General features: G+C 43.3%; 2 protein-coding genes across 2 annotated transcripts in view; one reads left to right on the forward strand and one right to left on the reverse strand.

The window, feature by feature from the left end:
* Positions 1–27,740, reverse strand: part of LOC144617018 (uncharacterized) — a 103,802-nt gene that overhangs the window by 54,613 nt on the left and 21,449 nt on the right. Inside the window, exon 4 of the mRNA XM_081796404.1 lies at positions 590–1,621. Within this exon, the coding sequence (XP_081652530.1) occupies positions 904–1,621 (718 nt within the window). The 3' untranslated portion in view covers positions 590–903. The remainder of the gene's footprint in view (positions 1–589; positions 1,622–27,740) is intronic.
* Positions 1,455–27,740, forward strand: part of ACVR1 (activin A receptor type 1) — a 145,377-nt gene continuing 119,091 nt past the window's right edge. The window contains exon 1 of the mRNA XM_060626764.2: positions 1,455–1,559. The gene's annotated coding sequence lies outside the window, so the exon portion shown is untranslated. The remainder of the gene's footprint in view (positions 1,560–27,740) is intronic.

The following is a 27,740-nucleotide window of genomic DNA, read 5'->3' on the forward strand; positions in this document are numbered from 1 at the left end:
TACTTTATGGTATCCCCATTTATTGGTTTCATGCTTTTATTTTGCTTTGTGATAGGACTGTACATTATAAGCTTCCAGAGGGCAGAGGAAATGGCTTGGTGCTTTCCTTACACTCAGCAGGCACCATGCAAAATTTGATCCTCGCATGCCTTTTTGATGCTCTGGATAATATTAGAACACTGGAGTGTTTTTGTGTATCTAAGGACCGAGGTTGTCAGCCTCTCTGCGGCGGGGAATGTTCCTTCCTTTCCACAGTAAGCTCCCCTGGCGCCTAGGACAGGGCTAGATGACTGCAGAAGCCCCCTCCCCCGCACGCTCCCTCCTCCCCCTCTCCCCCCTTAGTTTTATCGGTAAGGAGGCCGACTGCAAAAATGGTAAGCTCTTGCATAACCCCAGACCTTGCAAGGAAATGAGCAAAGTGGAAGGGGATTTGAAGGCAGGTCAGAAATGGCCTGGATGAGAACACTGAGGCTTCTTTCTGACCTGCAGGACCCCAGCCGGGCGCCGCCCGCAGTCCAGGGGCCCGGGAGGCAGCCCTCCCGCCCCTCGCGCCCCCGGGAGCTGTCCAGATGGCCCCGCCCGCGCCTACCTGGGCACTCACCCGCGCCGCGCGGCCTCTCCTCCTCCCACCCCGGCCGCGGGAGCCCGGCTCGGGCCTGCCCCGCCGCCGCCCCGCCTCTGAGAAGCCCCGCGGGCGGCAGCGCTCGCAGCCTCCTCCGGGCCCGCCAGACCGCGCCGGGCGCGCCGGGGGCGGCCAGGCCAGGCTCGGCGGGGCTCGGCGGGCTCGCCCCCGGCCGGGCGCCTGCAGGGGGCGCGGGGACGGCCCCGCCCCGCCGCCTTCCCTCTCCCTCCCGGCTCCCTGGATCCGCGCCGGGAGGAAATGATGTGTTGCTGCCTGGTTAATCACAGCTCCAGACACTCATTGGCCGAGCGCTCCGCAGCCACTTCCTTCTCCTCCTCCTCCCGCTCCTCCCGCTCCGGCTCCTGCTCTTTGCAGCCGCCGCCGCCGCCGCAGCCTCCCCCTCCGCGCCGGGGGAACTTTTCTACTCTCAGTGACCGTCTCCCCCGCCGCCCCTCGGGCGAGCCTCCCCCCCGGGCCGCCCGCCCCGCCCGCGGCCGCCCTCCTAGCCCGTGCCGCTGCGCCTCGGGAAGTTTATTCCGCCCGCCCTCCTCCCCTTCCTCCTCCTCCTCCTCCTCCTCCTCCTCCTCCTCCTCCTCCTCCTCCTCCTCTTCACCCCGCCTCCCCTCCCTCCCCCGGCTCTTTCCCCCGGGTGGCTGCCGCTGCCGCCGCCGCCGCTGCCAGGCTGCTCCTCGGCCAGCCGCGCCGGCCCGAGGGCTGGGGAGCCCGTGGCCGCACGCACTGCCCGGCTGCAGCCGCCGCGGCCGCCGCTCGGGGCCGGCCGCCGGCCCTCGGCCCCGCAGAGTTCCGGGCTCTCTCGCCGGCTGCACCGCCCCGCCCCGCCCCGCGCCGCGCCGCGCCGCTCCGCGCCGACCTGCAGCGCCCGGCTGGCTCGCACTCCGCCTCCCGCGGCTCAGCCCCGGCCGCGGCGGGACCAGAGGTGAGGGCAGGTCGCCGGCCGCGCCGCGGGACCCGGGAGGACCGTGGGAGGAGGGAGCCTGGCTGGAGAAGAGGCTGGGATTGGGGGTGGGAGGGTGGGCGTCTGCGGTGCCTCCCCCTCGCTTTCATTCCTTTCTCCCCCAAGCTTCATCCACTCTCGGTGGGGGAAGCAGCCGCGGAACAAAACTGTCTTGCTTTGGGCCTGAACTGCTGGTGGGATATGGGAGAGGACAGAGGCATGGAGTGGGGGGTCTCTGGTTTGCGGAGTGTGCGCGTGTGCCTCTGTGTGTGTGTGTGTGTGTGTGTGTGTGTAGTGAACTCCTTCAGGGTGTGCGCCGCTGACTTGTAAATCGATCTGGCCGCCTGGCCACGGGCTCACCTTCCCAGCTGAGCTTGGTACGGAGTGAAGGGATGGGCTAATCACCCCCACCCTCAAAATATCCGTCTCTTCCAAGAGGAATTTTCTGCTGGAGAGACAGCCAATAAACTCTGCTCAACTCCCTCCCGCCCTCCGTTCTTCCTAGCTGCAGTTTCAAAAAGCTTCAAAGCCAGGAATGTGGGATTCATCTCCCGATCCCCAGAAGGCAAATGTGGTTACAGATGTTGCACGGTACTTTGCCAAGTTTAAAACCCTTCCTTCAACACTGTAACCAAAACAGTGAGGCTAGAACCTTGGGCGCGCTGGGGAGAGATGTGGGGCCTCTGGGGCCGCTGGATTCACTAACTTCCTTCGGGTTCTAGGCTGGCTTAGGTCTGTCCAGTTTGCGCCAGACATGTCTCCCCTCCTCCCCTCATTTCCCTGGAGTTTTGAACGCTCCTTGCATGGGAGAAAGGCTGTAGAGGAAACTACTTAGGGAAGAAAACATTTCACTTAGTAGCAGAAGAAAAGTCTTGGTTGAAAAGTTGTGCTTAATTTGGCTTTTAAAGAGAGGTAGTAATCAGTGGATTTGTTCATTTTATTGGGCTTTCTTTTCTTTCTTTTTTGAGGTGTGTGTGCGTGTGTGTGTGTGTGTGTGTGTGTGAGATGGGAGTTACGTGATGAGAAAAAGGACTGATCTCATACATAGTTTGTATATTTTTGAAAAGAGGCCCTCTAATTGTGACTTAGATATAACCCAGTGGTTTTAAAGAATCCTGTCCCAGAGATGCAGACTGTTCTGACAGCCCAAGGGAAGGCGGTGGCAAAAAATAGACACCACCTCCCTTTTCCCCCAAAAAAATTCTTCCTGGAAAGGTGGTGTTAAGAAATTTCAGAGATGGGCTGATCCAAGTGGCAGGCCTTAAATGGAAACACTATAGTATGTCTTGGCACTTGTCTCTGGAGCTGGGTGGCTGGCCAGGGGCCCGGGCTTGGGCAGCCAGCAGACATTAGACTTGTGCTGACCTCAGGCACTGGTCTGGCCATCCAGCTTTACAGTATGCCTAAGTGTGAAATATGGACCTCACCTATTTCACTGATGGGGACGTGGGTCAGGAAGTTATCTTAAGGCCTGGATGGGACTTGGACCATCTGGCTTCTAAGACCAAATCCCGTTTTTTGTGATTCAGTTGTTTTTTGTTTTCTGGCCTGGAACAAAAACCAAAAACAAAACAGAAGTCTTTTGAAGCTGAAAAGTGCAGGCCTTAAATTGATGGAATTGTGCGGTAGGTAATAGCATTGCTACTGTCACCTCTCATGCAAACACTCAAAGGTGGTGAATGAGGTTGCAATAAATTCTGGATAGCTGGCAAAAATCAAGGGCTGGAATGGGTATGGATGGGGTTCATGCTCATTTTCTGGTGGTTTGGGCGAATTTTACTTGAAATGGTGAGAGTGGTTTTGAATAAAATTTGATTTGGGTAGTAGTTTTACAACTTTTGTACCTTGGAAGAGAGTGATTATTTGAATCTGAGTAAGTTTCTTGTTATCTCTAAGTAATTTAAAAGAATATTAAGGATGCCGAGTAGAGATCGAGTAGTATGCCTTATTTGGGAATGTAATTAATTTCAGAAGTGGGGAACTTAATGCCATTAATAGCATTGTAATGATTTTTTTTTCAAAGTAGTGATTTACTAAATTTTCTGCATCTGTCCATGGAACAGCTAACAGTGATTGAATCGGTAGATAGAGACGATGCCTCTATCTTATTCTAGATTTCCCTGAACTAATACTGTGATGATCATGATAGACTTCTAGGTAAGGTTAGATCAAGTAGTCCAGCCTTCTGGGGGAGGAAGGGACAGGGCAGAAATGCATTTGAAAAATGATCCTGTGATTCAAGGTCATGAGGTGAAGATGGGATCAACGTGTGTGTGTGTGTGTGTGTGTGTGTGTGTGTAAAAAGTACTTTAGACAAAGAGGAGCGAGGACTGGGAACTGTCTGTGCATGTTCTTTTCTTGGATCCCTGCATCTTGTTTTATTTTTATGTGAAGAGATCTAATGCACAACTTGGTAGAAATTGGAGAGAAGGAAACTATTAATGGTAGCAAAACCCACTGATAGGTTTTGAGTGAATTTAATGACAGATATGACGGTGAGCTCTGGACATGTGTGAGGTACCATGCTCAGCTCTTTACATGCATTTTTCATTACATGCTCACAACAACCATATGTTTTTATCATTATTTCAGGCGTTTATGGTAAGAAACTGAGGCTTCTCAAGATTGAGCGAGTTGCCCTCATTGTAGAGCTGGTCAGTAGTGGACTGGGGATTTGAACCAGGAGTTTGTGAGACTCTGGAACCCGTGTTCTTGGGCACTTTTGCCAGTGTTTGCCAAATTTCACTGACTCATACACTGTCTTCATGAGTTTACCATGGCTAAGTTTCAGTCTATCAATCATTTAGTATTTTTCTTTAAAGCAGTGATTGACCTTAAAAAAAAACACCCTAAAAGATGTCATCTTTTAAGAGGAAGCAATATTTCACTGCCATATTTGGAAAGCCAACTTACTTTTTGGTAATAGGACATAAAGATGCACTTATACTTAAACTAAAACCCCAAATACAGGACAGTGATTACCTGGTGTGTGTTTGCGTGTGTGCGTGCGTGTGTGTGTGTGTGCATGTGTGTGTGTGTTTTGCAAGAACCTGGGGATCAGGGTGGAGGAGGTAGGTAGATGATAGAGCGTGGGTGACACTGTGGTTTTTGGGTTGAGCGGTGGGTTCAAAGGTGCTGATTTTATTTTTAGACTTCATAGCCTGCATACATAATACATATTTTTGTTTTGTAAAAAGATAAAATTAAACACATGACTATTAACATAATGATTACTTGGGGAATATTTCACCACACTATTCTGACTACAGGCTTAGCTTGGTGCTTGTGTGAATGAAGTAGGCATGCAAATCTGTTGGCCGATTGGTGAGACCCCAGGTGATAATTTTAAAGCAAGCTGATTGTTGTCATCCCTGAATGAGATTGCGGTATGTCCCCTCTTCTCTATTCTGCTGCCACATGCATTTCAATATTGTGACTAAAATAATAGCATGGGCTGCAGCATGGTTTCTCTTGACTGTGGTTATGGGAGACTTGGGCTTAGCTGAAGCTGGTACTTGTCAGCCTCACCTTGTCGCATACATCTAGTGCTCAGGATGGGACAAAAAATGCTGTCATGAAGTGTTAACAACGCTTTCCTTTTTACCCAGTGGGTAAGTATGGCCATTCCGAATGGGAAGCTGGTGTTTAAGTTAAAGCAAAGCCTGGGTAAAATGTTAACAGCATTAAACTGGTGAGGCTGGGAAATAAAGCCATCAGAGATTTTAATTGGAGTCCACATAGTCTCTTGTTTTATTTTCCCAAGCAAGTATTGGGCACTGTGGCTTTATTCCTGGAAATGAGAATTTGAATTCGGTTTCCTGGTACAAAATGCCTTCTTTGATCTCTTGGAGTGAGAACTTTGTGTTTCTTTCTGCGGCCAATTTCAACTCTCAGAAGGACCAAGTGGAAGGTTTACCTCTTCTTTTTCAGCAGTTGGCCATAGACTGCTCTTGCTTGCCGGGCTAGTTTAAGAATCAGAAGTTCCAAAGTGGGATTTGTCTGTTGGAAAGGGCATTCAAATAAAAGATTCCTTTTGAAAGAGCTTCATCAGGATGGTGTGGTTGGCAAATCATGGCCTTTGGTTCAGATGGGAGGTAGTTTTGCTTGACCTTATGTTCCCCAAATGAACTAACGACACCTAGCAGATTCCTTTTTTTTTTTTTTTTTTTTAAATTTTTTTTTCAACGTTTTTAATTTATTTTTGGGACAGAGAGAGACAGAGCATGAACGGGGGAGGGGCAGAGAGAGAGGGAGACACAGAATCGGAAACAGGCTCCAGGCTCCGAGCCATCAGCCCAGAGCCTGACGCGGGGCTCGAACTCACGGACCGCGAGATCGTGACCTGGCTGAAGTCGGACGCTTAACCGACTGCGCCATCCAGGCGCCCCGCAGATTCCTTTTTGAAGTTAAAACCGATACTTTCCCATCCCCAATATTCAAACTGCGGAGTCAAATAATATTCCTGTGCTCTTATATGCATTTGGGGAAATCTGAGCTTGTTTATATGTCTAAAGCCTCTTCTGTGATCCATGAGAGTTTTGTTTTTCAGAGCCACTACTCAGTTGTTTGATTTTTGGGTTTCAGCCTCTGACCAACATTCCACTTTGCCCATTCGGGTTGCTTCATTGTTTGCTCTGGGTACTTGGCCTTTATTTCTGTGACCAGGAAAGTGACACTGAATTTTAGTTTTTCCAAATTTTATGGAGGTTCATGCAGGTTGAATTTGTTTTTTTGGATCATGAGGCAAGTTTAGGCGGTCCCCTGTAGCATAGGTGTCCTGATAGGTTCTGCTCTTTCTCATCATAAGGCCAAGCCTTGGAGTCTGTCCCTTTGCATTGCCCTTCCCCCCCACTTTTGGGGACAGCCAAATCCTTCGGGGCTCAGAGTACTCTCATTACAGGAATGCTTCCTGGATTTTGTGTTTTGACATTTTCCTAGCATTTTATCATCTTTACTACTCATCCTGGGACTTGATTGATATTTTTGAGGGCAAGGACTTCAAGTTATTCATTCCTCCATTTATTTGTTGGACACAATTCATTGTTCTTCCCAGTTTAAAACCTTTCAAAATTCTTTCACTGAGCTCTTTGAGGGCAAGGACTGTGTCTTATTCATCTTTTGTATATGTTTTGCGCCTAACACAATGCCTGGTCCAGACCACACAGTTAGTAAACCGTTTTTTTAATTGTTGAGAGACTAAATGGATGATTGCATATTAGAGAAGCAGACAAGCCCAGCACTCAGGGGGACAGCTTGAGAGAAGATGACCTCTGGTAAGACACAGAGGTCCTTAAGGATGAGTTTAGGAAATACTGTAACTTAGTGAATCATTTGAGTTTATGCTAACTTTTTTTTAAGGTTGTTTTGGATTTAAGGGCAAAAACCTTTTTTTTTTTTTTTTTTTGGAAGAATATCTCAACTCATGCTTAATATACTACAGAACACGGAATCCTGTGTATATGGCTGGGACTCACTTTCTTGGATGAATTGACTCCTTCACTGACTTTCTCCTGTTGTGCCTATTCACAAACGGTCGACAGTGAAAACAGCGTGGTAGGCAGTGCTCTTGTGAGAGGTGGAATGTGGACGACCTCTTTGGACGATGGATGGAATTCAGAGTGAACTTCTCTTTTGATAGGTTTTAAGGGCTGATTTGAGTGGGCGTGCCATGTAGACCTTTTCTGCTTGAATACTTGATAGCGGGGTGCCTTGCTCATCTTTGAAAGCCGGGATGGGTCTTTGCTAGCCTCCATGCAGCATGGATGACATTGAAAATAAGATGGTTCTGGGGCAGCTGGCTGGCTCCGTCAGTAGAGCATGCTACTCTTGATCCTCAGGGTCACGAGTTCAAGCCCCACATTGGCTGTAGAGCTTACTTAAAAAATTGTAACAAGAGAAAATAAGAGTGCTCTAGTTTTTATTTTTCCCTTTTAGGCAATTATGAAAGAATTATTGATCGAACCTCTAAAAATAACCTTGAGTTTGATAGGAAATGTACAGAGGGGATAAACGAACATAGGGGTAGTCTTAGGCAAAGCTGGATATTAGATGTGGGATGGTACTTGGAGTTTGAAGACAGTGGGTACTGAGAAAGATGTGCAATGAAAAGAACTTGAGGAAAAGCATTCAGGTGTAGAGGGGATGAGTTGAGGTGGTGTTTTTTTTTTTTTTTAACTGTCTTTAATTTTTTAAGAATTTACATCCAAATTAGTTAGCATATAGTGCAACAATGATTTCAGGAGTAGATTCCTTAGTGCCCCTTACCCATTTAGCCCATCCCCCCTCCCACAACCCCTCCCGTAACCCTCAGTTTGTTCTCCATATTTATGAGTCTCTTCTGTTTTGTCCCCCTCCTTTTTTATATAATTTTTGCATCCCTTCCCTGTGTTCATCTATTTTGTATCTTAAATTCCTCAAATGAGTGAAGTTGTATGATATTTGTCTTTCTCTGACTAATTTCGCTTAGCATAATACCCTCCAGTTCCATCCACGTAGTTGCAAATGGTAAGATTTCATTCTTTTTGATTGCCGAGTAATACTCCATTGTATATATATACCACTTCTTCTTTATCCATTCATCCATCGATGGACATTTGGGCTCTTTCCATACTTTGGCTGTTGTTGATAGTGCTGCTATAAACATTGGGGTGCATGTGTCCCTTCGAAACAGCATGAGGTGGTATTTTCAACCAAGTTCGGAATTGAAGCTGTTGATGAATGAATGACATTATGCTCTTGGTGAAAACATAATGTGCTTGACTGATCATTTTCCTTATGTTATAGGTTAATACTTATAAGTAAATACCACTAAGAAAGCTGGAGCTTTGGGGCTTGTAACTTGATGTCAGGGACTTACACAAGGAAGAAGTATACATAGGAACATCCAGTAGGAAGAAAAAGTGTAGGTGGTTATCTAGAGTTACCTTTACCTTCCTTTTGAGAATAAAGAACATGGTAAGGAGAAGTGTGCCCAGTGATATTTTCTTAAATGTGTTTTGAACTTGGAAGAACTGAACTGTTGTGTGCAACAGGTGGCAAGAACCAATATTCTCTTATTTTATGAGTATGGCCTAGGAAAAAATGGAAAGTTTCAATCCCTGGAGATTATATAAACATAAATGTTCTATTTCAGTGTTTTGAAAACATTTTCTACTCTCAGCAATACATTTTTTACATCATGACTGAGTACACACACATACACACATGCATATTAAAAATAAAGCTGAATTATATTTTTTATAAAACAGTACAGTAGTGGGGCACCTGAGTGGCTCAGTTGGTTAGGCGTCCGACTTCAGCTCAGGTCATGATCTTGCAGTTTGTGAGTTCGAGCCCCACGTCAGGCTCTGTGCTGACAGCTCGGAGCCTAGAGCCTGCTTCATATTCTGTGTCTCCCTCTCCTGCTCATGCTCTGTCTCTCTCTGTCTCTCAATAATAAACAAACATTAAAAAAATTAAAAAAAAAATACAGTAGGGCTTCCTAATTTCTAGTCAGTTTTTTTATGTTTATTTTTGAAAGAGAGTGTGAGAGAACCTGGGGGAAGGGCAGAGAGAGGGGGACAGAGGATCTGAAGTGGGCTCTGTGCTGACAGCAGAGAGCTTTATGTGGGGTTCAAACTCACAAACCATGAGATCACGACCTGACCTGAAGTCTGACACCCAACTGTCTGAGCCACCCAGGCATCCCTCTGGTCAATTTTTATAAAAAAAAAAAATCTGGTCTTGGGGTGCCTGGGTGACTCTGTCCATTAAGCAGCGACTTTGGCTTAGGTCATGATCTCACAGTTCGTGCGTTCAAGCCCCACATCGGGCTCTGTGCTGACAGTGTAGAGCCTGCTTGGGATTCTTTTTCTCTCTCCTCTCTCTCTGCCCCTCCCCAACTTACGCCTTCTCACTCTCTCAAAATAAATAAACGTAAAAAAAATTCTGATCTTTATTGACTAAATTGATTTCACAACTTGCTGATGGATTCTAGCCAGGAGTTTGGGAACAAAACACAAACAAAAACAAAAACCTTCTAGATATTGTGGAAATCAGCCTTAATTTGTTTGTTGGACATTTGCTAACCTGGATGAGAATTTTGTTTTTCTTTTTGTATGAGTCTCAGTTATTCTACAGATGGCCTGGGCCCTTCTGCTCTCCCGCCGTTCCCCCCTGAGCCATTGTTCTTTTCTCTGTGTAGGGGTCTTTGCGTGTTTCTCCACATCAGATTAAAGTGACTAATATGTGCTTTGGACCAGCTCCAAGAGGGTATCATCATCTTGATCCTAATCAGCATCAAAGGTGGGGCTAATTAATTTAAGCTGGTGGCAGGAGCCACTTAGCTCCCTGTTTGCTAAGATTATATTTGAATGGGATGGTGACTCTCAGTAATAAGGGGACAGTGGGAGTCCCTTTTTAGGTCACCTGTACCAAAAGGATGGGAGAGAGGTAGAGAAGATCACCCGATACAGTTATTGTTCACAAACACAAAACAAGGTTAGTAGGGGACAACTCTTTGCATTTAAAGATGTAAGAGCTTAATTGGTGGCTGCAGTCACCATTGTTGTCATTGTCCTTACCGTTTTTTTTCATTGTTCTTATCATTAAAATCTTCCTGCCTTGCTGCCTATCCTTCATCATTTCCCCTCTTCTTCTTTTATTGAGCATTTATCAAGTCTTCCTGTCCTTGGGGCTGGGCATGGAGAGTACAGTAAAATAAAGTAGATCTTCAGGTGCACTTGAGGAAGGGATTGAAGAGTTGCACATCTAACTATAAATGGCAGAAGGCCAAGTACCTTGGTCACAAGATACAGAGGGATAACGATCACGATCACACAACACCTTTGAGGAAGTGACTGTTTGGCTGGCCTTGGAAAAAGGTACCACTTTGATGTTATCCTTTTGAGAGAGATCCGTCTATGTATAGGTTGTGGAGTATGCAACCTGTCAAAACCGGGGAACGGGGCAAGTAAGTAAGAGGTAGTTGGCTTTTGTTTAAGAGCCAAGTTGTATAAAAACATAGTTGCCCATGTTTTCGTCGCTAGACTCAGACTCACTGCCTTGAGGTGCAGCTTCTCAGAGAGGCCTCGTGCCCTGAGACAAATGGAAGGAGTGGCCGACTCATGTCTGGCTATGCGCTGATTCCACAGTCAAAGTTAAGTCCAATGGTGGGTACCATTTAAACGGTTCTGTTGTACCCCCTCCCCCACATTATTTATTTACTTTTTCTGCCGAGTGTGTATGGTAACTCCTGGAAGTCAAAAGCCTCAGGATGTGACGTGGCTGTGTAGAGTATACTGAAATGAGCAATGCAGAGGAAAGATTAGAAAGGAAGCCTTAGGGCCAAATGAAGGTTTATGTTGAATGCCAGGCTAACGATTTTTGACTTGATTCTAAAACAGCAACTGTAACGGAACATCTGTAAGGGAGGCCCTGGTCAGGCCCCTTACTTGCATTCTCTCATTTATCGCTCACACCCACACTATAAGGTACCTACTTTTATTACCCCATTTTACAGAAGGAGAAACTGAGACTCAGAAGGGTGATGGAAAATGTCTGTAGTCATACATCTGAACTTTAACTTAGGCTGTATGTTCCAAAGTCACTTGCTGTAAAGCAGGGTTTGGAAACTCGTTGCCCCCCTGGACTGACTACACCTGAGAGTTATGTCCTGTTGGATTGTGCCTGTAAAACATTTTGTTTTCTATGTTTTTTATTTATTTATTTATTTATTTTTGAGACAGAGAGAGACAGAGCATGAATGGGGGAGGGGCAGAGAGAGAGGGAGACACAGAATCGGAAGCAGGCTCCAGGCTCTGAGCCGTCAGCCCAGAGCCTGATGCGGGGCTCGAACTCACGGACTGTGAGATCATGACCTGAGCTGAAGTCGGACGCTCAACCGGCTGAGCCACCCAGGCGCCCCCATTTTGTTTTCTTTTTGAAGCTGTTGCCGTTGTTTAAATATGGGGAGATTTCCTGTAAGAAGTTCCAATTTCCACCTTCTTCGGCGGAACTGCAAGCCCTGGCCGCCCGAGACCTGCATTCCTGCAGGAACCTGCCAGAGCCCCTTGTGATTCTGTCTGTCTGAGCGGACATGTGTGCTCTGTTTGCCACAGTCCTGGCTCACCCTGTTTTCTCCCAACACTGAGGCTCAGCCTCACCTGCTATTGTTCCTTTATTCTCTTAGCCTGCTCACTCTTACATCCTAACTTTACCTTGTCCCTACAGGCGTATGGGTTTGAAACCTCTGATATCTATAGCCTTCTGTATAGCCTGTTAGATAGCCACAGATTAATGGGAAGGGTAGAGGCCCAGCAGCCAAGGGAAATGAGAGTAGGTACAATTAGGGGTTTGGCCTTGGGCTGGAGAAGCCACAAGGTGAACAAATCATTTTTGTGAAGAAAGGAAGGGTGAGTGGGAGGCGGAAGTATCTGACGTATGGAACATGGATGGCTGAGAAAATGGTGTTGATCTTCAAACGAAGGGGTGAGAGGAGCTGGTTTTGAGCAGGGCTTGTATTGGGGTTCAGGTTCTGGTGGAGTAAACACATAGAAGAGGGCTTCCTTGAGGCTCACGTCAAGTTGGAAGTATGACACTGGAACCGGCAGATAAGGGGTTGGCACTGTGGCTCTTAGATCTGTGTGAGAGGACGCCATCCTGGGACATTTGGATCTGGGGGAGAAAGGTCCCATTTGGAAACAGCAAGAAGTGGGCTAAGGTCTGAATGATAAAATGAACCAGTTACAAACAGCTCAAAGTCTCTTATTGACTTTTTTGGGGGTCAAGTGCCTTATCTTGCAAATAAATCAAATGTTTATCCTAAAAAAGGATACAGTAACAGTCTTCAAGTTTTGAACATGGGACCTGATAAACATCTCATGGAATCAAAGACTGTTCTACTGTTTGAAGGATGACACCTGTACTTATGTTTATGACTATTTCACTGAGCTTAAAAAAAAAAAAAAAAAGGAAAAAAAAACCTGACAATGATTTTTTTTCTTTTTTTAATATCACAGGTGATAGAAAAAGTGGTTGCTGTAGCCCTGAGATGGGGAAAGCAATGCCAGAAGTGAATGACTTCTTTTGAGATTTATTCTTTTAGCCTGTTTAGCATAGAATGTCCTTTTCAAATTACAGATGATGGTTTTTTTTTGTTTGTTTTTTGTTTTTTCTTCTTATCTTGACTTGTTTGGTTAGGATTCCCTCCAGCTCATTGTTACTTAATCAGCAAGGTCCTCCTCAGCTACTCTCCTTCTCCCACTTGGTTCCCGTTTGGTCCCTGAAGGTCTTAACGGTTTAGGACATTCTAAGCACAGGTGGAGTGAATCTTTCACAGATGTGGATATTTAGCATGAAAATCTTCCAGGAGGGCATTTCCTTTGTTCTCATACTTTTATTTTAGAAAACATTTTTTAATATTTTTTGTTTTATTTTATTAAAAATTTTTTTTTCATGTTTATTTAGTTTTGAGAGAAAGAGAGATGGAGCGTGAGCGGGGGAGGAGCAGAGGGAGAGGGAGTATCAGAATACAAAGCCAACTCCAGGCTCTGAGCGGTCAGCAGAGAGCCCTATGTGGGGTTCAAACTCACGAATCCTAAGGTCATGACTTCAGCCGAAGTTGGACGCTTAACCACCTGAGCTACCCAGGTGCCCGTTCTCATACTGTTTTTAAATTAAGCTTTTTATTTTAATTCCAGTACAGTTAATATACGGTATTGTGTTATTCGCATACCTTTTGTCTCAGACATTATGGTCTCCTTTTTGGGCCACATGACTCTAAAAAAATCACATTTGTGTTTTTATTTCTAATTCATAGCTTTATTTTATCACATGAGTATGTTAATATGGGTTCCCATAATTTTTTTCTTTTTTTTTTTAAAAAAAAATTTTTTTTAACGTTTATTTATTTTTGAGACAGAGAGAGAGACAGAGTATGAGCGGGAGAGGGGCAGAGAGAGAGGGAGACACAGAATCGGAAGCAGGCTCCAGGCTCTGAACCATCAGCCCAGAACCCGACGCGGGGCTTGAACTCACGGACCGCGAGATAGTGACCTGAGCCGAAGTCGGACGCTTAATCGACTGAGCCACCCAGGTGCCCCCATAATTTTTTTCTTAAAAATAAAATATATACTTTTTTTATAATGGCTTATGTTTTAGAGACGTCATTTATGTTGTATTACATGTGCTCCGTACAAGATTTGAAGTGTAGGAAGGTAACTTTTGTCCTCCAGACTTCTACTTTCTCTTCCTAAGGAAATACCATCATTAAAACTAATTGTAGGGGCACCTGGGGGGCTCAGTCGGCTAAGTGATGGACTCCATTTTGGCTCAGGTCATGGTCTCACAGTTAGTGAGTTTGAGCGCCCAGTAGGGCTGCACAGCTTGTAGTGTGGAGCCTGCATGGGATTCTCTTTTCCTCTTTCTCTGCCCCTCCCTTGCTCACACTCCCCATCTGTCTGGAAATAAATAAATAAACTTAAAAAAGAAACTGATTGTATATCCTTCCAGTGATCATCTTTACATTTACAACCATACACTAATGTGTTTTTCTTTTTTTTTTTTTTTTTTCAACGTTTTTTATTTATTTTTGGGACAGAGAGAGACAGAGCATGAACGGGGGAGGGGCAGAGAGAGAGGGAGACACAGAATCGGAAACAGGCTCCAGGCTCCGAGCCATCAGCCCAGAGCCTGACGCGGGGCTCGAACTCACGGACCGCGAGATCGTGACCTGGCTGAAGTCGGACGCTTAACCGACTGCGCCACCCAGGCGCCCCACTAATGTGTTTTTCTTATAAATACAGTATCATAGTGTGCATATTTCAGTTTTGTACCTGGCTTTTTTCACTCAGTTTATCTTGGAAATCTTTTCCTATTAGTATGAGCAGTTTCCTTATTCTTTTGAAAGGTATTCCATAGTGTGGGTGTTTCATAATTTATTTAACTAGTCTTTTACGTATTTTAGGTAACATTATGTTACAATGTTGCAGTGACAATTTTCACATATGCTACTATGCGCGTCTATAGATTGGTTTATATGTAGGTGTAGATGTACCTGTCTGTCTGCTGTATATCTGAGGGTAAATATCAAAGACTGGAATTACTGAATCTGAGGGTTTTTACATTTTATGTATGTATGTATGTATGTATTTATTTTTTAAATGTTTGTTTATTTTTGAGAGAGAGAGAGAGAATGCACGTGAGAGCAAGGGAGGGGCAGAGAGAGAGGGAGACAGAGGACCCCAAGCAGACTTTGCACTAATCAGCACAGAGCCTGTTGCCTGGCTGGAGCTCACGCACCCTGAGATCACAACCTGAGCTGAATTCAGATGCCCAACATTTTAAATTACAGTATAGGTTGTACCAAGAATTTAATTTTTGAGCTGTATTAGTAGAGCAAAGTGGCCTGGTGGAAATGACAGAGCAGCCCGCAAGACTCCAGCAGGGTCTGTTCTCTGGTGTAAACCAAGCTTATGGTCCAAGAAAGTCACTTTTCTGAACTTAAGTTTTCTTCATGGTGCTTTTCTTTCCTCATCTGTTAGGAAGAGCATAGACTCAGCTGTTTCTAAAGTTTACTCATTTGTTGATTCTCTTTCAGTCTCCCTCCTTTTTGGTATTTCCAGTAAATGGAACCTGATGACTTTTTTTTTCCCCCTGTGTAAGTTTGAGTCTAAAGAACCCTGAGCTTTGGAAGCCTTGCTAACCACAGCTTTACTTTGATTGTTTTAAAGCACCGTGTCTGGTTTGTGCTTTATGTTAAAAGCAGAGCTTATGGGGCTGATTATCTTTAAGAAAAAAAATACAGTGAGTGGTAAGTAGGCATTTAGTGACCAAGAAACTCGTATAGTCAGCTTTTTATTATTGATGAAGAATAGAGGCAATGGATTTTTAGACTTAGGGAAAAAAGTTTTATTTTTATAATAGGTTTTTAAAAAAGCAATAAGCCTATGATAGACAGTTTTCAAGAAACAGCAAAATTTTATTTATGATTTGGGAGCATACCAGAGTGGACTGCTTTTGATCTCTCAAAGTTTTTATAATCTGAAGAAGATACAATAGGGGATTACTGGGAATTTTGAGTTGTCTAGCTGGTGTAGCTTAATAAAATAGTTGGGTTTTCTGGCAGTTTCCAAATTAGATGATTTAAGAATTCAAACCCAAGTAAATAAAATTTAATATAAAATTCATGTTTTTTCCCATGCTGCATTTTTTCTTTAGAAATTGGCTCCCCCAGAATTAAGCAACATGCTTGGATTTTCCTTTCAAAGACCTAAAAATTTTGGACTGCTAGTATAAATGTAATTTTCCTTGAAAAGATTTTGAGCCCTTGGTTACTCAAAAGAAAAAAAATACCAACACTCTTTAAATACACAAATTTATTCATCTAGCTGTAGAGTAGCAACAACAACAAAGAAGGAAACAACTTAAATGTTCTATAATAACCTACGTATATAACATTTATATGTATGTTATATATATATATACACACATTTTTATTAATAAAATGGAATATTATATAATCACCAAAAGTATTATCCTAGATGAATTTTCAGGGACAGATCTCACCTTAAATGGAACCTTCTCAAAAGAGGGTTTTGCTGGCTATCCCATCTAGTTAGATTCTTCCTCCTTTTCTGTATGTTACATATATACTACTATATATATATATATATATATGTATATAAATATGTATATATATGTATGTATATATGTATATATATGTGCGCGTGCACACACACACACACACACACATACACACACACACACACACACACACACACACACACACACACACACATACTACCAGTATCTCTGGGGTAAATACCAAGAACAGAGACTTTGTTTGGTACTCTGAGTGTACACATGTATCCTGTGTCTAGTATACTGGTTTATTTTATTTTATTTAGGCACGCAGGAATTTTTGGAATGAATAGACCATGAAGAGTATACAAAACAAAATTAAGTAGAAAAAGTGGGACACAAAAATGGTACAATTCCGTATCCATAAATTGTATACAATTCTGTAAATGTAAGTAAACATAAAACATAGTACAATTCCACATTTGTAGTTACATACGTATGGACATAGAAAAAAAAAAAAGACTGATAGGAAATAAACAAGAATATTAACAGTTACTGTCTTCGAGCTGTGGGTTGTGCCTAATTTTGAAGAGAAAAATCTTTTAATACAAATGGGTGAGGTAAATATTGGAAGATTATGTCACCTCAATAATGTATTTTACCCTTTCAGCATTAAAGGTGCTCACCTTACCTAAAATGATGTATTACAATACCATGGCCTTTTCTCCTCTTGAGTAAAATGTACTGTATCTTTGTAGCGTGACAGGTTTTATATCTACTTTAGAATTAAATTATGATCTGAGAGTTGCACTTTTAAGAAACTGGTTTTAATTTTACATCAGTTGAAGTTAAAGGGTAGTGAAAGTATATTAGATCTGGTACAAGTGTCTAATTATAATTATTGACACATTTTCAAATGCTCTCTTAAGTATGATACATTGCCCATGATTTTGACAGCTGTGACTACATTAAAGCTGTTGGAACACTCTTTGCACAAAGGTTTGTTTAAACTTAGAATTGTCAGAAGGATTCTTTGTAAAGTAGATGAACACAGATTTGGAGGTCAAATGGTGCTTTATTTCCCACTGCGCCTGGTGATTTTAGTCTGTTAAATGTTAATCAGAAGATTATCTGGATTTAGTTTTCATTTTGAGAAAACTGGGAATTTTTTTTGTATAGTATAAAAAAAAAGGTGATGATACTCATTTATGACTTGAATCTCTGCACTGTTAACTTAAATTCTACTTACTTCTCTTGCTAAAGGTCCCCAACCATGAAACTCCAAAGCTTCAAACTTGATTCTGCATAACAACTTATTTTCTAAAGGTCTCCCTGGACCTTTCATGTATTATCTCCTTTGTGTGGCTACTCCTTCCTTCTATATAGATTTGTTGAGTAGCTACTGTGTGCCAGGCACTGAGCTTATAACCATAAAAAGTCGTCAGAGAGCTCAGAGGCAGAAAGAAGAGTCCAGCTACCACAGAGCAAAGCACCAGAATGGAACTCTAAACATAAAGATGGGATGTGCAGTTTTGTTCGGGAGGGCATCTGAGGTCATCTTTTCAGAGGGATGATATTCTTGAGCATCTTAAAGGTTGAGGAGGAAGGTGGTAGGTGGGAAAAGGGCCTTTGAGGCACAGAAGTATCAGAAGAACAGTATCCTTCAGAACTGAATGTGACCAGAGCTCTGCTACTCAAAGGTGTGGTGCCTGGTTCAGCAGTAATGGGACGGTTTGGGCACAGGCCTCACTAGAAATGTGGAGTCTCAGGGCCACCCAGTTCTGCTGATTTAAAATCAGTGTGGCAACAGTATCCCCAGGTGATTTGAATACTTCTGAAGTTTGAGAAACACTGGACTAGAACATAAAGAATAGGTAAAAGATGGGAGAGCTGGGGACATAGACGACCTGGTTAGGACTTTGGACTTCGGTGTTCAAGCATGGGATTGATAATGAAGAGGTGACATTATCAGATTTTTATTTTCCCCAAATTATGTGGAAGTACAAGTGAGGCAGCATGTTACAAGAAGTTTCTTGAAACCGAAATCAAAAAGTACACCACGAAAAAAATGCCCTCGAATAAGTTTGAGAAACGAAGGACATTATACCCTTTTCTCAGTGTGAATTTTCATACTACACTGAACGTTCTGAGAAGCCGGCATTGAGGAACACCTTATCTTAATCCTTTATCCTGGAATATCCCTGGAATATCCCTGGTCTTTCACATTATTCCACAGTGGAACCCTTTGTAGCTATATGCATAACTGTTAACACCCTAGGGAGAGTAGATAGCGTTTTGCAGAAAGCATTTTGGGAAATGCTAGCACTCATTCCCAAACTTTGGACACTGTCTTATCTGCAGAGGGTGGCCAAACTGTCTGGGATTACCTGGGACTGAGAACCATCCTAGGTTGCTGGACTTTCAGCTCTAAAGTCCTGGATCGGCCAGGTGAGTTAGGTACCCTTCCTAACTGTTTACTGTGCCTTTGACTAATTAGTTCCTTTTCTTTAGATGGGCTCAACCTTTTCCCTTAAATGCCTGTTTCAGGCTCATTCTAATGGGGCGATTCCCAAATCTGTTCTCACAGTGGAAGCACCTCACAGTGTGACGGGGGTTCCAAACCCAGTGCCCATTCCCACCCCACAAGGTTATGCTTTAATTGATCTGGATGTACCCTGTCAGTGGAAGTTTTAAAGGTCTCCAGGTTAGGGGCATGAAAGCTTGTTCAAAACAACCGTAACTGAAAATGCAGTGTGGATGTGCACCTTAAGAATTTCATTTCATTTCATTGCATTAATTTCTATTGTATAATAGAAACACTAATCACAGTAAAGAAAAAAAAAAGTTTAAATAACTTTATCTAGGATCATATTGGGTGACCACCAATAGGACCTGTTCCACACTTTGGGAAACACTTGTGTGGAGGCCTGGGGAGCATCAGAGTGGCCAAGAAGTGGTAACAAATGTAGCTGGAGAAGACACTGCAGATTTCAGAGCCATTTAGGGGGTTGAGCCGATGTGATCTGTGTGGTCTGGTAGAAAAGGAGGAGACTCTTAGGCTATAGCAGGTATGGATGGTGATCACATGGCTGAATAGGGAGGAGTAGAGAATGCAGGAAGGGGAAGGGCTGAATTTGACGAGTCCTGTTTGAGAGGCCTTGGGACCTCCTTGGGGAGGGAGGGTTGTCAGAAGAAAAGAGTCAGTGGCTAAAAAGGTCTGTTCTGGAAACAAGTAAGAGCCTCTCCAGGTCCGGGGGAAGTTCCAAGTGGGGAATCAACTTGCTTGGGGGAAAGGGTTGGGAGGGTGATCTACACCCAGGACCTCTGGTCAGTGTAGGGGTAAGGAGCCTGAGAGAAGAGTCTGGGACCAGCCAAGGAGTAGGCGTGATGCTAAGGAGAGTGTGTTTTCCTCCATTCACCCCAAGGAAGGTAGACCTGTGAACCACAGATAGATAAGAGCTCTGGAGGGCAGTTTGTTTTGGTAATTTAGGACGTCATTAGTCATGTTTGTGTAAATTTAGCATGAGGGAGGAAACAAGATTATAGCGAGTCCAGAAGAAACAGACTCACTAGAGCTAGTTTTAACTGAAGAAAAATCCTGGGATAGTATGGGATCTTAGGGAATGAATCTGGGTTTGTCTGGGAAATAGTCATCCTCTGGTTACTCATAGATGTTATTTCAACAAAGAGCAAAGATTATAACAAATACTCAGGTATTCACAGACAAGTTGCCTGAGCTCTCTGGGGCTCCATAAAATTGTTTTACTCTCCAATCATAGCCACTCACCATTTCCCTCTTTTTCTTACTATTCCCTGGACACAACAGTGTCAAATTCTGAATCTATATGTTTCTAAATGTCATTCAACATTTTTTTTTTAATGCTGATAAAGCAGCTTGTGATTCAGTATGCCACCTTTGTTTCTGTGTAGTTCCCATTTGTGGAGGGCTTTGCAGTTTACCAAAGCAACACAGCATCTTATGTGAGCCTCTAAATAACCTTTGTGTAGAAGGCAGGGCTAAAACCAGTATCATTCCATTTTACAGGGAAAAAAGAGTAAAAGTTCTAAAGTTTAATATATTGAGGACTCACCCATGATTAATGACATAATGATGGGTCCCGGATGGAATCCTGGTCTCCTGGCCCATTATTTTTTCCATCATATTCAGGAAGGGGTGGGGGCGGAGAGTGTGTTTTCCTCCCCCTTCTCCCTTTTTAAATTAGTTTATAAGTTCTTTGAGGGCAGCGACCGTGTTTTCGCTGTTGTTCATGAACTTCTTCACTCACTACTATGAAGAGGCCTTTGGAAGTGGCAGTGGGCAGAAGGGCCTGTTGGCCAAGCTTCCCTCTCACAAGGTGCCTCACACTGGTCTTGACATTACTTTTGAATGACAGGGCCTTGGAAATAAAAAAAACAGGATTGAAAAAAGGCATCATGAGTCGCAGAACACTGAACTTGTGTCTCATTACTGGACCATGTAATTATCTAGACACCAGCCCAGTAATATTTATTGGCCTAGCATGTTTTGTAAATATTTGATACATACACAGTTTTTGTCACTCTGTTTTGGCGTTTCTTCATATTTTAATACCAGAAGTCATCTATAGCAGAAGAGGCCCAAACCTCTCTGGACATCAGAGGGGATCTCCTTTATGGTATGAGATACTCTGATGGGCAGTGTGGAGTGCTGTGAAGGTAAATCAGCCTCTCCGACAAAACAGTTCAGGAAAGCTATCTTATTGTATAATCCCTGCAAGGCATGTAGTGGGAGCTCAGCAAATACTTGTTATTTTGAATAAAGGAGATGCTGTTTTGTATTCTTCCATTTTATCACCATGGACCATTACCAACTTTTTTTTTTTTTTTTGATGGTCTTTCTTTTCCCTGTGGGTCATTAAAGATACGGTGTTAGGATTTGGGGAAAGGGAATGATGAAAGAGAATGGAGAAATGGAATCAGCAGGTTTTAGGACAAGAGACAAGAGATTTTGAGTGAAAAGTTGAAAGCAGGAAGGCGTTGCCCAGGGGGAACTGGGAGGATGTCAGGCACTTTTAAAGGAGTCCACGGAGGGGAGGGGAGGATGAGACAGGAGTTATTCTAATCTGATGATGTCTTAGAGGAGAAAAACCGAAGGTCTTTTTCAACCTTAATTATAGCCACAGGACAAAAGCACACTATAGCACTCACCCCCGCCCCCCACTTCTACTAAGGGATGGTAGTGTGTAATCTTTTTTTGTAGAGCCATGTCTAAGACTCTGTACCTCAGACTACATTAAAATATTTTATTTTTTAGAGTGCTACAGATTGAGGAAGAAGAATAAAATTTGGAGTCCCTTTTTTTTGTATTTACGTTAAAATTTCAAGCTACCGGTTCAGTATGAAGTGGGGAACTTTGTAGTCACTGAGGAAATTTAGGCAGATGAGTTAATGTTTGGTCATCAGAAAATGTCCCATTTGGAGCTTGTTTCTCTTGAGAGGAGAAAAAGGCAAAATATGAGTCAGAGCATAAGGGCATTTCTCACACTTAATTCAGCCGCCACCCTCCTGCAGGACCGTTGACCCACGAGGCTAATTCAGACAGTCATGATGGCTGGCGTCTGTCCCGACCTTACCTCTGTATGGCTTCCCCCAGGATCACCCGCAGGTTTGCTCTGACTCCTGTATATGAAGTCGGCATTGCTGAGGAGCGGGGTGCAGGTGAGTTGTTTTTTTAGGGAAGGGGCTTTGATCAGTTTACAACCTAAAAGTGCCATCAAGTCTGAATGGGACCGAGTTTTCTTTAAGGGCCCTTTAGTCATTCATTGGCTTTCATGAAAGATGTGAAAAGGCAGTACTCTGGTTGGAGGAGTGTAAAGCTTTTTTTATGGATAAAGACCCCGCTGTGCATTGTGTGTTGGCCAGTCCTGTGGCCAAGTGCCATCTCTCTTTCCCTCTTTGTTCTTGATCTTCCAGTGGTTTCTATGTTGTGTTCCATTTTGCCGGTGATTCAGATGATGAAAACTTTGTGTGAATTTCTAACTGGAAATATGTCTATGGAAGATGGATGTGAATTGCTAGGAATAAAAAAAAAAAATGCTTCATTCATCTTTCTTTTTTCAAACTTTTATTATGTATTGTCTTTTTTATGTTTATTTATTTTGAGAGAGGAGAGAGAGAGAGAGAGAGAGAGAGAGAGAGAGAGAGAGAATGAACAGGGGGTGAGGGGCAAATAGAGAGGAAAAGAGAATCCCAAGCAGGCTCCTTGCTGTCAGCATGGAGCCCATCACAAGGCTCGGTCTCATGAACTGTGAGGTCATGACCTGAGCCGAAATCAAGAGCTGGATGCTTAACCAACTGAGCAACCTAGGTGCCCCACCCCCAAACCCCTTTTTTTTTGAGAGAACATGCGAGAGCCAGAGAGAGGGGCAGAGGGAGCGAGAGAGAGGATCTCAAGCAGGCTCCATGTAGAGCCTGATGTGGGGCTTGATCTCATGACCATGAGAACATGACCTGAGCCGAAATCCAGAGTTGGGCTTGAGCTTAACTGACTGAGCCACCCAGGCACCTTTATGGTGTATTTTCACTCATGCTTTTATTTGTTCATTTTTTAAATCTAATACAGGTGAGATGGTAGGCCCTGTCCTAGCTTGGAGAATTCAGGGCTTCGTGAGCAAGACACGCATCAGTGGTTGCAGTATAGATGGGCAAGTGCTGTCCATCACAGGAGTGTACAGAAGGTACAGCAGTGAGGCCAGAGAAGGAATACCTACCCCACCTTGCGGGGAAGGATCGAGAGAAGTTTCTGACCCCAGGAGGTACTGAGTGCACACTTTAAAAATAAGCAACAATTAACCTGGCAGTGCAAGGTCAGGGTATTGTAGCACAGCAAACATTCAGAGTAAAGGTAGAAAGCATGAGAAGAGCATGGTGCATGCTGGGAGCCATAAGGGACTTTAGTTTAACTAAAGTTATGGTAGGTGGGGATTGATGCGGTGTGAGGTTGGAGAGATGGGTGAGGGCTGCATTATAAAGACTCCTTATTCTGTGCTGAACAATTTGATCTTACTCCCAAACTATGCTGGCTATTAGGGACTTTTAGGTAAGAAAGGAGTTTGGTTAGACTTGGATTTGGGAACATTTACTGGCAAAAGTTTGAAGCTAATCTTTGATGATTTTATCTGTTCATCTATGCAGTGGACTCAAGTGTGTGTCCCCCCTGCCCCCAAACTTCACATGTTGAAACTCTACCCCCTCCCCTGCCTCCGCCCCAGTGTGATGGTATAGATCTCCCTCGACTTAGGATAGAACAACGTCCTACATTGAGAATATCCTACATTGAATATGTATTTAATACATCTAACTGAACTAAACATCAGAGCTTAGCCTAGCCTGCCTCAAATGTACTCACAACACTTACATTAGCCTACAGTAGGGCAAAATCATCTAACACAAAGCCTGTTTTATAATAAATTATTGCATACCTCATGGAACATATTGAACACTGTACTGAAAATGAAATCCAAAATGGGTGTCTGGGTATGGAGCGGTATAGTAAGTGTATTAGTTGTTCACCCTCACGATCGCGTGGCTGACCGGGCGCTGCATTGCCGGGTATCACGAGAGAGGATCATTCTCTACATTGCTAGCCTGGGTAAAGATCAAAATTCAGAATTTGAAGTTTGGTTTTTATTGAATGTGTACCACATTCGCACCATTGTAAAGTAAAAAAAATCATAAGTTAGGGACACCTAGGTGTCTCAGTCCGTGTCGCATCTGACTTTTGATTTCAGCTCAGGTCATGATCCCCGTGTTTGGTTCTGTGCTGAGTGTGGAGCTTGCTTGGGCTTCTCTCTCTCTTTCTCTCTCTCCCCCTCCCCCATTCAAGCTCTCTCCCTCTCTCCCTCTCTCTCTCTGTCTCGCTCAACTCTCTCAAAAATAAATAAACATTAAAAAAATCATAAGTTGAACCATCCTAAGTGGGAGACCATCTGTATATGAAGAAAGGGTCTTTGGGAGATAAATACATTCAGATGATGTCATGAGGGTGAGGCCCTCAGGATAGGATTGATGCCCTCATAAGGAGACACCAAAGAAGCTTGCTGTCTGCCACATGAAGGCACGGCAAGAAGGCAGCTATCTGTAAATCAGGACCAGTGTATTCCTCAGGAACTGAATCGGCTGATCCCTTGAACTTAGACTTCCCAGCCTCTAGAACTGTGAGAAAGTGAATTTCTGTTTAAGCCACCCAGCCTACGGTGTTTTGTTGTGGCATTCTGAATGGACTGATACGGTCTATTTTATTTACTTGGGTAATAATGAAACTAGGCTTACTGGGAATCGATACCACTCAGAGGATCATGATACCTATGGTACCTATCTTGTGTGCGTTTGCATAGCTATGTAAACAAGAACGATGTTGAGTACCTTTATTTGTACGTGTGACTGTGTGTCTAAAACATGTCACCCAGCCCTTACTGTGTCCCAGATATTTTCAGGTTGAGTCTGTTCTCCTCTCCCAAGGTCTTGTTTATTCTCTGTCTGCCCTTTCCTCCCAACCTCCTCTAGTTTATCCTTTTTTGTTGGCTTTTGCCTTGAACTTAGAAATGGGTTTACATCTTCCCTATCATGAAACAAAATGTTTTGAACCCTATAACTTTCATAAGGTGCATCCTGAGGAAGCATTAAAAAAACAAAACAAAACAAAACAAAATAAAACAAAACAAAAAACAGTCGGTATTCATTGCTGCTGCCGCCTCTAAAGCCCCTTGTCATTGTCCGTGAAACCTAACATTCTGTCTCTTTCCCCCTTACTCTTCTAAAGTTACTCCCCTTCACTAGATGTCTCTGCAATGCCAGGTTAAGGATCAGATGCGAGTGCCTCAGGGGTGTTTGTGGCTACCTCAGTGGTCTCTTCCTAGTGGTAGAGTCACAAGATTGGGAGGCTCTAGTCCAACCACTCTGCAGGGCCTACCTCTGTGGGCACCCTCAGGCCTCACTGAAAGTCTGCAAAGTTAAGGGACACAGTGTCGACTATGAGCCCACTCTGCCTTTAGACAAGGTTGACTGTCAGGGGCTGTTGTTTGTTTGTTTGTTTTTGTCTGTAATAAGTGCAGCTGCTGTCCATCCTCTGGTCATAGTTCTTTGTTTAGCTATAAGACATAGAGTATACTACTGTATTTACATGATTAGAGCTTCCACATTCACCCCTGGTGCTCTTGTATCTGAGCAGAATCTCTCTGGAGCTTCTGGTGGTCTTGCCCACCTTGTTGCCCCTGTCTTTGTTTGATTGGAAGTCTTTCAAACTTGATATTTACAGCAGATTGCAATGTATCCGACTGCATTTTCTCTCTTTTAAGTTTTTGACTCCCATGCTTGTATTCAGCCAAAACTGCTATAATTCGCAGAGCCACATGGTCCTGCTTAATTGAGGTGACTACCAATAGAAGTCTCAGAATTTCTGTTATATCATATCTACCTCATATCATAGATGCTGCTGCTGGATCATGTTTCCCTCAAATTCTGCTTGGTTACTGTGTCATTGTTTTTTATTCCCTTTACTACATAAAAGAACTGAAATGTACCCTGATTCATTTTCAGTTTGTCAGTTGCTATTTGTTGCAATAACCTTGAACATTTTGGATTCCATTTCCATAAGGTTAGGAAGACATGAGATCTTCCCAATGCACCCTTTGAATGCAGTAACTTACAGATACAACTGCTTATCTTTTTGCCCATCTTGACCACAGGTATTTCATAAGAGCCTTTGTCAGCCGCTTTGCTAAAATCTAGAAGTGTATGTTTCCTTGAACTCACAGTTTCAGAATCTTATTGAAAAAGGAAATTAGGTTAATCTTGTATGACCTGCTCTTAGCATTGGGGTCCCCAGGGATTATCACTCGCTAAGTGTTTAAAATCCATTCTCACATCTTGCCTGGGACTTTGGTCTGTGTCTGTATTCTGTTAACATTTCCCCTTGTTTAAAATTTTTTCAGAGCTTTTATTGATTACTTAATCCTTTCTGACTTGGTTCTTACTGGCTTCATTGTACCCTTTCCCCCACATTTTGGAATTTTCTGAGATAGAGTGTTTCTTTCTTTTAGTCTCCATCCTCTAAGATGATGATAATGATTCTTCTTCTTCTTCTTCTTCTTCTTCTTCTTCTTCTTCTTCTTCAAGTTTATATAGTTTGAGAGAGAAAGAGAGAGAGTGTGTGTGGGTGGGGGGAGCAGGGAGAGGGAGAGACAGAATCCCAAGCAGGCACCACGCTGTCAGCATGGAGCCTGACGCAAGGTTCGAACTCACAAACCATGAGGTCATGACCTGAGCCGAGATCAAGGGTCAGTTGCTTAACCTACTGAGCCACCCAAGGGCCCCTAAGATTCTTTTTTTTTTAAGTTTTAATTTTAATTCTAGTTAGTTAACATACAGTGTTATAGCCGTTTCAGATGTGCAATATAGTGACTCAACACTTAACATCACCCAGTGCTCATCACAGGTGCACTCCTTAATCCCCATCACCTATTTCATCCATGCCCCCACTCCCTCCATTCTGGTAACCATCAGTGTGTTCTCTATAAATGAGAGCCTGTTTCTTGGTTTGTCTCCCCAGCCCCCACCCCCCTTTCCTTTTTCCTTTGCTCATTTGTTGTCTAAGATTCTTGATATTTCCATTGTCCAGTAAGGTAGCCACTAGCCACAATTTACATAGAGAGGTTATTGGCTCTAAGAAGGCTTCTGACTTCAAGTGGAAAGCCAGAGCAGGAAACACTGACACATAGAGTAGAAGGTTAAGGTTGACTATTCTGGGAATCAAAAGAAGAGCACCAAGGAGAAAAGTAGCCAAGATTTAACCAGTCACACTTGCCTGTTGCTATTGCCAGGTTATCCATGCATGGTATATTTGTGGCCCTGTCTGTTGCTAAGAATGAGTCATTTTGCAAATAAATATTAATACATTTTTGTGTGGAGTATTTTTTTTTTAAATAAAGCTCTGTGGGTAGTGATGATTAGTTTTGCAAGCAAAATAAATCCTCAAATTGGTAATTTTGACATGTGATTCTGCATAGTGCTACTAATATATTTGTTGTCATTTCCCAGTGTTTGAATATTTTTATATGCTTCAGTTTTTGTAAATACTACTAAACTTAACATTATGTACTTATGAAATAATTTTTAAAAGAAATTCATAGTAGTGAAGAGTGAAGAATATTGGAAATATTTTAAAAATAATTTGTGATTTCCAGAATTTCCAGGAATTCCAGCTTCTTGTTCTTAGAGCCCAACGGTTGATGTCTACAAGGGATTTGGACCCAGTAGTCCATAGTGTCCTTAGAGCCCAATGATTGATGAGTCCATAGTGCTTATCTCTAAAACTGCTTGTTCCTAATCTGTAATGTGATAGGTTCAGAAATTATGTTTAAGTGTTTAGAAGCTGTTAAGGCAGTTTGATGACTGACATGTGATCAGTGGACCCAACTCACTGGACAGGATGTTTTACATCCAGTATTGATCCATCCCATATGGTGAATTCAGCTGGATAAGCACTGGTCTGCATGAGAGATAGTGATGGCTTGGACCAGGCTTGGAAGTATGAGAAGAGGTTGATTAGAATCAGGATATGCTTTG

This window comes from Panthera onca, chromosome C1 (assembly GCF_046562875.1).
Source record: "Panthera onca isolate mPanOnc1 chromosome C1, mPanOnc1 haplotype 2, whole genome shotgun sequence".
Classification (NCBI taxonomy): domain Eukaryota; kingdom Metazoa; phylum Chordata; class Mammalia; order Carnivora; family Felidae; genus Panthera; species Panthera onca.